Source organism: Pleuronectes platessa, chromosome 9 (assembly GCF_947347685.1).
Source record: "Pleuronectes platessa chromosome 9, fPlePla1.1, whole genome shotgun sequence".
NCBI lineage: Eukaryota > Metazoa > Chordata > Actinopteri > Pleuronectiformes > Pleuronectidae > Pleuronectes > Pleuronectes platessa.
In genome coordinates this window covers 26648435-26661917 of record NC_070634.1, presented here as the reverse complement: position 1 = coordinate 26661917, position 13483 = coordinate 26648435, and the positions used below count along the sequence as shown (strand labels likewise).

The following is a 13483-nucleotide window of genomic DNA, read 5'->3' as shown; positions in this document are numbered from 1 at the left end:
TGTGTGTGTGTGTGTGTGTGTGTAAATGTGGGAGTGTGAGTCAGTGAGAGCAGCAGAGCTCAGGACAAGTGGCCACAAGTGTGAAGGAAAAGTGGGAGAAACTAGAGCAAGTGTGAACCAGAGAGTGATGCAAATAAACAAACAAAAATAAACGGACGTGTGTGGACTCAGGAAAGGACAGACGCTGCTCGGCTGCATGTATGGAGGACACAGGATTTACTCATTAGGTCACCACATCCTGAGGCCCTGACAGACAAAGTACTTCATGGACTAGTAAGACTCACACAAACTATTTCCACAGCTAATGACATCAAATTAAAGGATTGAGCCAAAGAAACCTTGGGTGAGGTTTCGGAAATCCAAGCTCATAAGAACTCGACCAATCGGTGTCAGACATCATGACGTTTCAGCCCCGTTCCAACATGATGATGATGATGATGATGATGATGATGATGATGATGATGATGATGATGAGGTTTCTAACACGTGACGGACGTGAAACTGGAAGAACACACATATCAGGTTTTTCATTCCGTGGACTTTTAAAGAAGCTGCGATAAACTTACCTAAGATTAAAGTCAGTTTTAAAAGGGGGCAAATTAGCGTTTCAGAAAACTGCAACCATCCAAAGTACTGATGAAGATGTTTTACATTGATCATAGAAAGAGAGAATCATAGAATCCTAAAAGAAAGAGACGAGTCAACAGGTGCTTCTGCTGCTGTGTGGTAGTGATGTCACAAAACCAAAATCCACTCAGTTCAGTCATTTGATCGGGAAAGACGACACTCCATAAGGAATCATGTTCACCTCTTTGAAAACGTATCTGCAGTGAACCCAGTGTTTGTCTGTACAGCAGAGTGCACAGGCAGATCACTGGAGAAAGTGGAACATGTCAGCGGGAGCTGGACCTCGATGCAGAGCAGCACATGATTTATGGCTGAAATAAATGGGATCACTGCAGGAGCAGTAACAGGATCCCTGAACGAGGAGGGGGGGGGATTCTTTTGTGGTAGTAATGGGCTCGGAGGTGTCAGAGGGTGGATGAGGGCAGCGTGTTGGTAAGATGATGCTGAGAGAGCAAAGGTGCCACCATCACAGAGCCTCTCCTACTGTAACACAAATAAGTCAACAATCTGACCCACAGTGTGTGTGTGTGTGTGTATGTGTGTGTGTGTACGTGTCAAACTGTGTTTTATGATTTACATAAACAGGAATAGAGACTAGAGGTGCTTTAGGGTAACTGTACGCGAGAGGGTTAAAGTCCGAGTCAGTTGCTCCCCCCAACGAGCGAGTGGGTGTAAAAGTGGAAGAACACAAATATCTCGGGGAGACGTCAAGTTGGAGAGTCTCTGTGGTGACCAGGGCCGATTCTGGTGTGATGTGATTTTAACAAAAATACGGCACCTCCTTAAGGTTACTGTATTTTCAGCAAATTAATTCTCATGACTTTACAAAGACAATCTAAAGATGATGCACAAAATGTCGTGACGTACGGTGGTGGGCTTTAAAAAAAAAAGGCAGCTACAGGGGGAGGGAGGAGGAGAGGGGGTGAGGGGGTGAGGGAGGAAAGCAAGCAGAGCGAGATAGAGACCTAAAACGCTCCGGAAGCCTGTCACATGGGGCCCGAAGCCGCTCGGCTCAGCAATCCTCCCCTCTGTTCTGTCCGCTCCTGACATTTATCTGTTTTATTAGATTATCTGGGCTACATGGCACGCACTCACACACACACACACATAGATATATACATGCGCACACTCCTCTTGATTCATTACGGCTTTAACTGCTTACTTAGGTTTATGCGCTCTTTAAATTAAACCACATATAACCAAGCACCTCGGGAAAACGCACCCCCCCCCCCCCCCCGACGTGAGGAGGGGAGGCTGGAGCCGGTCGTTGAGGAGGAAATTAAGAAACATTGTTTGCGAGTGTATTATCATGCATGTGTTAGTGGTCATAAGGTTGGTTTTAACGGGCTCATCTATAGGGACTCTGCTTCCCATCATTAGTAATTCAATTTGCTCTTTATTAGCAGCTCTTATCAGGGGCACAGACGGCTACGAGCAGCTCTCCACACTCCATCTTCCTCTGCGCTCACCTCTGCTCCACCTCTCCCGACGCTCAGATTCTGAATCCACATCTTTAATTAGAGGTGCATGTGTTCCACGGCAGGTTTGTTCACATGACATTAACAAAACGGGGGGAGCAATGATGAAGAGGAAGTTAAAGCACCAGAAAAAGAGAAGCAGACTGATAGACACAGAGCCACAGGAAGAAATAAAGCCTAATGTTAATAGTGATGGCTTTTCTAATGTCTTCTGACTCCATTGAGTATGGGAGATTACACCAAGATGGGCATGAGGCGTGTAGGGTACACGCAGAATGACCAGAGAGTTGGAGGGGCAAGTGGAGTGAGGGAGGGGTGGAGGGAGGAAGAGAGCGAGGGGGGGGCTGTAAAAACAATGATTGCTTTCCATCAGGTTCGGCCTATATTCTACAGTTCGTTAAAACAATCCAATTTGCAAAAGGATAATTATGCATTAGCTCCTTTTTATCTACTGGAGGGAGAGCGGTGCCGGGGCTTGATAGCGGTGTCGCTGCCTGCCTCCACCTCTGCAAATTACCCGCTATCGGCACTTGTTCGCCATCACGGCTGAATTGGGCAATCAATTAACCCCCCCCCCCCGCTCCCCCCCCTCCCTCTTATAGCGGGTGTGTACGCCTCCCCTGTGACAGCCACTAACACAAAGCCCCTACAAGGAAGACATGGGTGTGAGCTGCTGCCCTCCACTGGACACAGCTGGAATAGCCACAGCAGAGGAGCCAATTACTGAGACTCTTCGTCCAAAAGAGTAAATTACACTCAAACATGTCAGTGAAATAAATACTGTTTCACTGTTGTGTTACAATGTGATGCACCAAGTTAAACTGACGGCAACATGTTGGAACTGATTCTTTTAGAATGTAACATTAATTTACCACCAACATCATCAATGTGAATAAGTGAAAAACTATGTTTGCACTATTACACAGATGAATACAGACTTTCTGCTGTTGAACCAGAGGAATCATTGAACAATAACTAACCAGATTAGACACAGACCTTAACTATGAGATGTTGTGAACTATTGAAGGAAATTACTCTGCACAGGCAAACTGTGTATAACGAGTGTTATTCTATTGTTTGTGTCTGTGCTCCTTACTTGTCCTTGATGAGCTGGGAGAGAGTCGCCTCAACTTGTGTCTACCAAAAGACACCAGCTCCCTGGAGGGCGTCCTCTTAACTCCTGTGGGAGTCCGGGTCCAGGTGTGTGATCGGCCCCGGGGGGAGAACTTTGCTGCTGACGGGCTGCTTCCTCTCTCCGAGCCACCGGCACTGTGGTCACAACACAGAGGGCAAGTGGGATCAGTGAGAGTTTACTAACGAGCTAATTATGTGAGGAAAAATCTAGGTAAGCAACAAATAAACAAAGTCTCACATGAACAAGGTCAGGGAAATATCTAAGCCGATACTTTGCTGCCACCTTCTGGGGACAGACAGTTGCAAAACAAATAATGATGATCATAATTTAGAGGTAGCAAAGCTGATTTAAAGGAGAATGTAAATTAGATTGAGTAACTGACCTGTTCGCGGACTTCCTTATGATTTTCATCCTGCTGCGGAGTTTGAAACCGCCAGGGGAGGAGGAGGGGGGTGAGGCTCGTGGAGGTGGAGAAAGAACCAGCCCTCCTTTCATTCCTCTGCTGCTTCTTTCTGCCGTCCAGTGGAAGGCGGATCTACGACGAGCTGTTGCTGCCGGCCCTGCAGTTGCAGCCCCGGGGAAACTCTGGCTCCCGGCCTTCCAGCGGTACTGGCTGCTGAGCGTGGAGCTGGTGCTCCTTTTCACTTTGGCACAGGGAGCAGAGGCTGATCTGAGTCTCTTGGGGGCCTCTCCCTTCTCTGAAGCTCTCTGAGGAAGAGTCAGGACTTTCGGTGACAGAGGTTTTCGAGTTGTCTTGGCTTGGGCTCCAGCGGAGGAGGAGACCCATTTGTACTTGGAGGTCCTTTGGGCGATGGTGATGGGGCTCAGCTTTCGTGGTAACTTCCTGACAGGGGTTCTCTTGCTGGATGAGGGGGAACTTCCACTTAAAACTTTAGAGGCTGAGGCTGTGGAGACAGACACAACCTTTCCTGGGGATGAAGAAACAGAACTAGCTTGTCTTGACTCCACACCTCCCGTGTTCTGGGTCTTCACCCACGTGAACTTGGACTTTTTTAGAAAAGACTTGGAAGATGGTTTCGCTACCTCAGACACAGCAGGGGGCAGTAATGTGACATCACCAGTTGTAGGAACTAGTGGAGTCGGTTTACTGCTGGGCTTGCTGATCAGGGAAGGTTTGATTTGGACTTGGGTTCTGATCTTTACAGAAGAGGAAGCCTCTGAAGAAACACCTGCCATCTCTTCTGGAACAACAGGCCTGGTTTCAGTCTTCTGCTCAAATCCTTGAGTCTGTCTCTGTTGAGTTTCATGTTGCGAGCTCGTTCCTGTCGTACTTTTAAGAAGCACCTCTCTCGATGGTTTCCTTGAAGCATCTTCTCTAGTCCCTGTGGTGCTGCTTACATGTGCCTCTTTCTTCTGTTGGGCAATGCCTGATAATAACGGTGCAGTCTTGGTTTCATCTCCTTCCTCTCCTCTGCGGTGGCTGGGCAGTAGGATGCTGCGGGTTTCAGGTTGGGAACCAGACTGATGCCCAGTGGAGGAGGAGGTAACAGCCGCTTGATGTCCGAGAGAGGATTCAGGGTTCTTGTTTCTCAGCGAGTGTCTTTCTCTCCAACTTCCTCGAGTCTGAGGAGCAAAAGTTCTCCCTCTGGAGCTGTAAGGATGGCCGTCTGATGTGCTGTGACCTCTGACTCTGGTGAATGTTGCAGCTGCTACATGCGTCTGCTCAGCTTCTGGGAACGGTGCATCCCCATGGACACTCTTGTGTTTATTGATGAGATCTGGGGATTTACAAATGGGAGTTAATTAGTTGTTAAACACTTGCACATTGAAAATGTTGGTTAAAAAGAATAAGAATAATTGTTTGGCTTTTTTTAGACTGGTTTTAAAAACAGAGCTTCTTACAAACAGAGATTGAGTTTATTAAACCAACGAATACATAATCACTTTTATGGATGTGTTGCCATTGAATCCTGACACAGTTGATGCTTTAACTTTTAAACTGCAGCTCAAATGCAGATCCCACAAAACGATTCACACATTATTGATAACCAGGAATTAGGAACATAGATTATTGACTCGGGTAAAACCAGAGTTACACACATCTCAGCCTTGGGTGGTGTTTGAAAACCAGAGTGGTCTGACCCGGACGTGTGGAACATTACACTCATCTATAAATATGCTGACATTTAATATAATATACTGTTAACCCTTTTGTCAGGCTCCTGTAGATGGATGACTCTGGTTTTCCACAGTGACCTGATTGGTCAGTAGTTGGGCCATTGACAGCTACTGGTCTGTTTTCACTAACTTAACCAGGTTAGCGGGTCAACAAGTGAACCAGTTTCACAATAAAACCTGAAGTTACTGCGATAACGACGGATCCTGCTTAGAAGTAGAAACCACAGAGGACGGTTGAAGATCATTTACCATGATCACTCATACCAGTAAGATAAGTAGGATAGGATGGATCCTAGAATGGGTCAAAAATAGGCATCAGTAACTAATAATACTTAAGTGTAAGGACATATAGGACAATATGAATGTAATACTTATATATAAAGTGTAAAAACAAGAGCAATATGTACAGTGACTAGATTGTACATGAACCATGACGTAAATGAACATCACAGAGTAAAGAGAGTTAAACCAGAGGTAAAGCTAAAGTTACCTGGTTAACACTACATCCTGTTTAACCACTGGTGGGTTTAGTGAAGCCAGTTAACCACACGTGGATCCGGCTAATGTTAAACTAGCTTAAAACGGTTGGTGTCGGGGGGGGGGGGGGGGGACGACGACTGGTTAACCGGCTAACCAGCTAACGGTTCGCAGCCTAACTAACCAGTTAACCACTTACTCACAGACTGGTCACAGAGAAAGTGACCAGGTGACTTTGAACGTGAGTAACGAGGAGCCGGTTAGTTCCGGTCGAGTTAGTTAGTGTGACGCTGGAGGAGACGAGTGACGTAGAGTGTGTAAGTTAGACAGACAGACAGTTATTATGTTTTATGTTTTATTATTTCTTGGTGGCGGACACGAGCGGAAGCGGACTCACCCTGAAGAAGCTCGATCTGTCTCTTCAGCGCTTCTCGCTCCTCCATGTTTACGACGGAACTGAAACGTCATCACTCCGCGGCTGCTGCTATAATGACGCACTTTGTAGTGTCCAATCAGAGAGCAGAAATAGATTGAGGGCATTTGGCCCCAGGTTGTGTCTCGCAGGATGAAAGCGCAGTCGCACAGATGATGACATGTTGTATACAGTCTTTGATCAGGACCTGATGTATTTACATGATTTATGACTTTTCTCAGCGTCTTTTTCATTAAATTGACGAACTTGTTGTTTCTGTTTGAACGTGTGTTCTCACTTCGCAGTGCGTTGAGCTCTGTCGGCCACCGTAAGACCCAGTGTTAGCCTGTCAGACCGGCCTGAGGGTATCACCCCTCCACGGTGAACCAGGATGTGCAACAGAAATCAGCTGTTCTGACAAACTGCTGCTTCCGAGCAAGATGACAACACATCTGTGTTAGAGGAACATCTGGCTGCTCTGCACACACACACATACTCACACATACACACAGACACACACACAGACCCACACACTGACACTTCAATGATCCCAGACATGAGGAGCGAACTGAGCTGAACAGAGATGATGAGGAAGTGAAAGTGAAACTGATCCAGGACCCGAAGAAGAAACTTACGACAAACTGAACCAGTGAAGGTAAAGTTCACTTCGTTTCTCACTGAATGCTCCATTTACTTTAGATTCAATGTGTCGCTGTGGTCGCACTCTGACGTAGTTGTTGAACGCGTGTGTGTGGAGGTGTGTGTGTGTGTGTGTGTGTGTGCGTGTGTGTGTGTGTGTGTGTGTGTGCGTGTGTGTGTGTGCGTGTGTGGTGCAGGTTTACACCGTCACACAATGGAAACGAAATCAAGTTCCCATTATGTGACTGTGTGAACCTGAGAGATATAAACTTTACTTAACCTAAACTTAAACCTAATCCAAACTTAACCCAACCTCGGCCTCAAACCTGAAACTTGTCTTCACCTTAAAATGAAATTCTGGTTTAGGTTAAGTCTGGTTAAGTCTGGTTAAGTTTAGGTTAAGGTTAGGTTAAGACTCTCAGGTTTACACAGTCACAGAATAGGGACAAACTCAAACCCCCATTGTTTCATTTTAAGGTGAAGACAAGTTTTAAGGTGAAGGTTAAGTTAAGTTATGACTCTCTTCTGTTGAAGCTTTATTGAATCTGTTTTAACTCTCTGTACTCTTTCTGGCGTTGGACCATCTGGTGATAAAACCAGACTTTAGAGCCCTGGATTAAAATCTGCAGTAAGATCACATGGATTTATCACATGTCATTTATAGCACATCCTTCAGAGGGTTCATGTTGTGACTGGTTTTACTTCATCTTTCTTTTTATATCCCAAGTGCTATCGATACACCCACCAGTGATTTAGCACAAACTAGTTGTGTTTTAAATTGCACATTACATTTCCTTGTTCTTGCTGAAATGTCTTTTTTTATTATGGATGTTTTTTATTTTCTATTTTCTGTTTCTTTGCTGCACAACACATTTCCCCCATGACAATAAAGATAACCTAACCTAACCTTTGGGTAAGATTTAGGTTAAGGATAGCTTGAGGTTTAGGTCAAGGCTAGGTTTAGTTTAGATTTAGTTAAGTTTAGGTCAGGGCAGGGGTGTTAATGAGCCGGTAAGATAAGGTAATTTGTTGTTATGGTCAAGGTTTGGGGGGCGGTGTGGCCTAGGGGGTAGAGTGGGCGTTCTCCAACAAGAAGGTTGCCAGTTCAATCCCCACTCTTCCCCATCTGCATGCCTAAGTTACCTTGGCAAGATACTGAACCCCTAAATGGCTCCTCATAAAATGATGAGTTTACTAAAAATGTAAGTCGCTTTGGACACCAAAGCTAAATGACATGTAATGTAATGTGTTGACGTCCTCATTAAAGAAGAAATGTGTGTTTGTGTCGTTACAGGACCCTGACACCCTGTTTTACCTCCGGGCCTCAGCAGCATGACATCACCAGCCAACCATTACTTTATCATAACAGAAAAACCTGAATATTTCACACACATCAAACCTGGACACATATGTTACATCCCTGAACAAAGGTACAAAAGACAAAGCTCTTATTCTAAGTTGACAGTCTTCTTCCTCACTACATCTACGTGCTTAGATTATGACATAGAGAGGAAATGCTTGTCGGACCTGTCGGTGAAGAGTGCCGAGCTGCTGCTGGCGCTGCCGGATGAAGCCGAGCGGCTGACGTGGTTCCGGGAGGCAGCTGCTCTCCATACTGCACTCGGACTCACGTCGGGCACTGTGGTGATGGTGCAGGTAGGAGAGGAGGAGCTGAGAGGCACCATCCGCTACATCGGAAGACTCACCAAATCTCAAAATCCTTTATCGGCGACTTTCTTTGGGATTGAACTACAGGTGAGGCAGCAAATGTTCTTTCTTTCCCTGACTGCTAGTTGTCTGAGCATCTCTGCAGCTGCTTTCAGACATGTACTGAACTCTGCACATGTAACCGACATTGCTTCTGCTTTGCTCCTCTCCACCACCAGGGGGCCGACCGAGGGAAAGGCGACAGCGATGGGTGCCACCGTCATGAAACCTTGTTCTCGTGTGCAAGAAATTGTGGCGTTTTTGTCCCGTTCTCCAGAGTCAGACCTGTGGTCCCCAGCTCCCTGTCCCCCTCCGTCCCTGAGCCTCAGCCCCGAGGACAGGAGCTGTCCTCAGGGGACAGAGTCACGTACTTCACCAGCAGTATATCTGGTCATGGGATGGTGGTGGACGTGCTGGAAACGGAGGGAAAACAATTTGTACGGATCTCCACGGTTAGTAATGTTTCAGTTTTTCTTTTAATTTATTGGCAATAGAAATAAAATATAAAAATAAAAAAGGTTCCTTGTTGCTATGCTCCTCTGGGGAATAACCAGCCATGCAGACTACTTCCTAATAATGTGGGACGTTTGTGTTTTACTGGTTTTTACCTCTGCAGTGTTCACAGCATTTTGTGACATCGACACACAACAGTTGCCAACAGCTTGATGTCCTTTGTTCCAGAGTTGAGATGGAACAAATCTCATCTTTATTTGAATCTTCCACATATGAGTCTCTGTTTGAGATGATCTATTTTACTCCATGTTTCTGTCTGGAGACACGTTGTTGTCTTAGGTTGCTCCTGCTCCTCCTTTACTCCTTTTAAGTTATCGGTTTGTTACCCATTTGTAATTTGTCTGTGTTCATGTTTCCAGGACATGGATGAAAATGGGAAGACGGGAGGAGAAGTGAAAGTTCCACTGGAGTGTGTGATGAAGGGAGAGGTCCCTGCAGGTCTGAACAAACATTCACAGGATGAGTAATGAGGCTGTTTCTCATGTGTGAGATGAATCTGATCCATGTCTTCACTGCAGAGGCAGAGGGGATGGACCTGGACGGGCCGCCGGAGGAACAGAACCAGGATGATCTGTACACGGGTCTGAGTGTGAACTCTGTGGTGGAGGTGACGCTGGCTAAAGGAAATGCGTATGGAATCATCCGCTGGATCGGCAATCTGGCTGAAAAAGAGCAAATCTTCGCCGGACTGGAGCTGGTAACATTCACACTGACAGATCCAGAAATAAAGAAGGACCACAGTTTTTAATTCAAATCATATTCAAAGTTTCAGCAGCAGGGTGTGAACTCCTGCTTTGTGAAGCCGCAGCGTTGAAACATGAAATTCTGGAACTCGTTTTAAATCTTTACGGATATTTATTAGGTTTAGATTCAGGACGTGATGATTCTTCAAATCACAGGTTCAATTCAGATCTTGATTTTTCACCCACGTTTTAATTCATACTTCTATATGAGTGTGTGTCTGCAATCTGGGTTATTAACCATGTGGAGCTGATCAGACTTCTACCACAGGCGTGGTCACTCGATCATGATTGGACCATGAAATAATGTTTAATATTTACAAATCATACAGTTTACGCTTTAATCAGATTAGCCATTTTCAAAGAACATGTGTTAGAGTGTAAATTGTGAAATGGAAACTGAGTGATTGCTCCACAGGCTCCATGTGCAGCCGTAACAGCAGCTTAGATGTTAGAATCAAGGTTTTGTGAGTTGTGTGTGTTTGACTCTTGTCAGTCAAATTAGTGTGTGTGTGTGTGTGTGTGTCTGCAGGAGGAAGACAGAGGAGTGAGTGATGGCACCTTTAAGAGCAGGCGTCTGTTCACGTGTCCTCCCAAGAGGGCGCTGTTCGTGAAGCTCATCTCCTGCCGTCCCGACTCGCGCTTCCAGAGCCTCTCAGCCAATCACAGCGAGAAGATGCTCAAACTGGATGACACAGGTTAGAAGAGGATTTGATCAACTAACTTCAAATTCTGTTTTCAGACATGAACTCTGGACATATTTGGTCCGGACGTATTCTTTTCACACATGAAGAAGCAGCAGCAGGAGATTCTTTCTTTCTCTTCTTCATCCTGAGATACTTGTTTTCTTCTAGTTGGAGAAATTGACCGTAGCAACTTATTCTAACATTGCATGACTGAAAGAGAACCAGTAATTAGTAATTAATAATTAACGTTTGTGTGTGTGTGCGTGTGTGTGTGTTTGTGTGTGTGTGTGTGTGTGTGTGTGTGTCAGAGAGCGTTGACGAGATGGAGCTCAGTTCAGTGAAGCTGGACACGGTTCCTCCAATCAGCACCGAGCAAGTGAACGAGATTCTGATTGGACAAATGAAAGGGATCCAGGGCCACTGCAACTCCTGCTACATGGACGCTGCCCTCTTCAGGTCAGAGACATTATGAACTGGTCTCATCTCGTTAACTCTACAGGTCACAGAGCGATGCAGTTACAATCAGGAGCCATGGAGGTGAAAGTTCTGGATCAAACATGGCGTCTTGTTTTCCTGTGGTGACAAACCTCCGTCTTCTCCTCTGTGTCCTCAGTCTGTTCTCCTGCTCCTCGGTGCTGGACTCGATGTTGTTTAAATCGACTGCACCTCGGGACGCGCCCATTCAGAAAACTCTGCTCCGGGACATCGTCAACCCGCTGCGCAGGTGAGACCATCTGTCCTGAACCACCAGGGGCAGATTTCAAACTAAAACAGGAGCAACTAGGGACCCACTCTCGATGCACTCACACCATCCACTTAAGAGGAAGCCTTCATATGTCGTGATGAGGACGCTGGAGTTCTGTCGTCTGTGTTTTTGCAGTAAGGGCTTCGTGGAAGGAAAGCACATCATGAAGCTCCGGCAGCAGCTGCAGAAACAAGGCTACAGTCGCTCCTTCACCACGGATGAGAAGGGTGGGTGGAGCCTGCAGAGCACGACTCGTGGTTTTGGTTTAAAGTGACAGTCGATGTTCTGTGTTTCAGATCCAGAGGAGTTCCTCATGGTCATCATGCATCATATCCTGTCCCTGGAGCCTCTCCTCAAGCTGTACGCTCACACCACCTCCGTCACACACCTGTTGTAGCTTCACTGTGTTGACTTGTCCCGACTGTGATTCCTCGTCCTCTGTCCCTCAGCTCGGCCGGCGGTGAAGTGCAGGACAGTTACTGTTATCAGATCTTTCTGGACCAGAACCACAGCCTGGTGCTGCCGACGGTTCAGCAGCTGCTGGAACATTCCTTCCACGGAGCAGGACTCAAACTGGCCGAGGTGAAACACGGAAGATCCACTGAAGTCTTGAATTCATATCATAAGTCACAGTGATGCTGTTTGATTATTTTCATGCCTCCACGACAGCTACACAGGCATCATTTTTCACGTTGACTTATTCTATTCAATTATGTATTTACAGATTTGTAAATAAATATGAATGAATGGTTTTATAACAGCTGATTGATTTAATCAGCTGCTCAAAGTCTAATGAATCAATCAGTCGTGTCGTGGTTCTGTAGGAAACTCAGCTGATGTGAATCTTTGTGGACGGATCTGGTGACGCTTCTCCTGTAAAGTTGTGTTTGTCCAGCAGGCGTCTCTGTTGCACCGCTGGTCTCCTGGAGTGTGTGTGTGTTTGTGTTTGTGTGTCACCCTCTCCTCTCTGGTTGTGTGACTGCAGGTTCCGTCCTGCCTCATCCTCCAGATGCCTCGATTTGGAAAGAAATTCAAGATGTTTGAAAAAATCATTCCCTCTCTGGAGTTGGACATCACTGACCTGCTCTCTGAAGGTGAACACACACACACACACACAGACATGCTCAGCACACACAGACGTACAGGGACAAATAGTGTGTGTGTGTGTGTGTTTCAGGTTCTCTGCAGTGCATGCTCTGTGGAACCGTGGCTGAGGTCCAGTGCACCGACTGTTTCAAAGATCCTGTTTTCAGTCAGACGGGATTTAAAGTTTTCTGCAGGACGTGCTCGTCTCAGGTTTGTGTCATCGCATCAAACAATCAGTGTGACTTCCTCTGGTGTTTGTCATGATAAAGCTCGTGTTGTGTAGAGAAGGTTTAAACTGACATCAGGTAAGACAGCACTTCACCTGTCCTGGCTGCAGCTCAGAGGAAACGGGTGATGATGGAGCTGCAGGTGGAGCTGGAACATGATGCTCCTCAACCTCCATGCACCTCAGCCTGTAGATGGATGGATGGCTGACAGCTGCTTCCCTCACAGTTTGTGCTTCTCCTCAGGTGCACTGTCATCCCCAGCGGCAGTCCCACCAGCCGTCGGCTCTGGAGGTCCCCAAAGGTTTCCTGGGTCGCCTGCCCCCTCAGGCCCTGACCAGGGACAAGCTGGAGCTGTTCGCCGTGCTCTGCATCGAGACCAGTCACTACGTGTCCTTCATCAAGCACGGGCCGGGCTCCGAGGACTGGATCTTCTTCGACAGCATGGCGGACAGAGAAGGTGAGCGCTCTGCTTTGTGGTCCCGTGCGTCCCTCAGGTGAGTCCTCTGTGGCTGAGGTGTCTCTTGTGTCCAGGAGAGACAGACGGCTTCAACATCCCCGAGGTGCGCAGCTGCCCGGAGGTCGGCACGTACCTGGAGATGTCTCCGACCGAGCTGGCCCGGCAGGTGCCTCGGGACATGAAGGGCGTGGCCAAGCGTCTGTTCTGCGACGCCTACATGTACCTGTACCAGAGCACGAGCATGTGCATCTACCGCTGAGACGCCGGGACGACCTCCTCCCCACAAAGAGAAACACACCTCTCTGCTTTCATGTTCGAGTCCTGATGATTCTTTTGTTTTTCTCCTGTGAGATTAAACACGTCAAAATGTTCTGCTTTTGTTTATCAGATGTATAATTTCTTTTTTTTTTATTTT

At 46.7% G+C, this 13483-nt stretch overlaps 2 protein-coding genes across 3 annotated transcripts in view; one reads left to right on the top strand and one right to left on the bottom strand.

Moving 5' to 3' along the window:
* The window catches only part of zc3h3 (zinc finger CCCH-type containing 3), a 57250-nt gene extending 50903 nt beyond the window's left edge, over positions 1-6347 (bottom strand). For both annotated transcript variants that reach the window (XM_053431221.1, XM_053431219.1), the window contains exons 1-3: positions 6254-6347; positions 3623-4979; positions 3202-3374 (exon numbers count right to left, since the gene is read on the bottom strand). In XM_053431221.1, coding sequence (XP_053287196.1) covers positions 3202-3374; positions 3623-4979; positions 6254-6299 — 1576 coding nt within the window. In that variant the 5' untranslated portion in view covers positions 6300-6347. The remainder of the gene's footprint in view (positions 1-3201; positions 3375-3622; positions 4980-6253) is intronic.
* Positions 6348-6620: 273 nt separating this feature from the next.
* Positions 6621-13477, top strand: cyldl (cylindromatosis (turban tumor syndrome), like). The gene is made up of 15 exons (XM_053431013.1): positions 6621-6923; positions 8202-8662; positions 8794-9066; positions 9487-9565; positions 9646-9824; positions 10400-10565; positions 10862-11009; positions 11167-11277; positions 11434-11525; positions 11595-11658; positions 11748-11880; positions 12284-12392; positions 12476-12594; positions 12855-13068; positions 13143-13477. Exons 2-15 carry the CDS (start codon positions 8240-8242, stop codon positions 13325-13327), a joined length of 2295 nt encoding a protein of 764 aa, XP_053286988.1. The 5' UTR covers positions 6621-6923; positions 8202-8239; the 3' UTR covers positions 13328-13477.
* Positions 13478-13483: the final 6 nt, after the last annotated feature.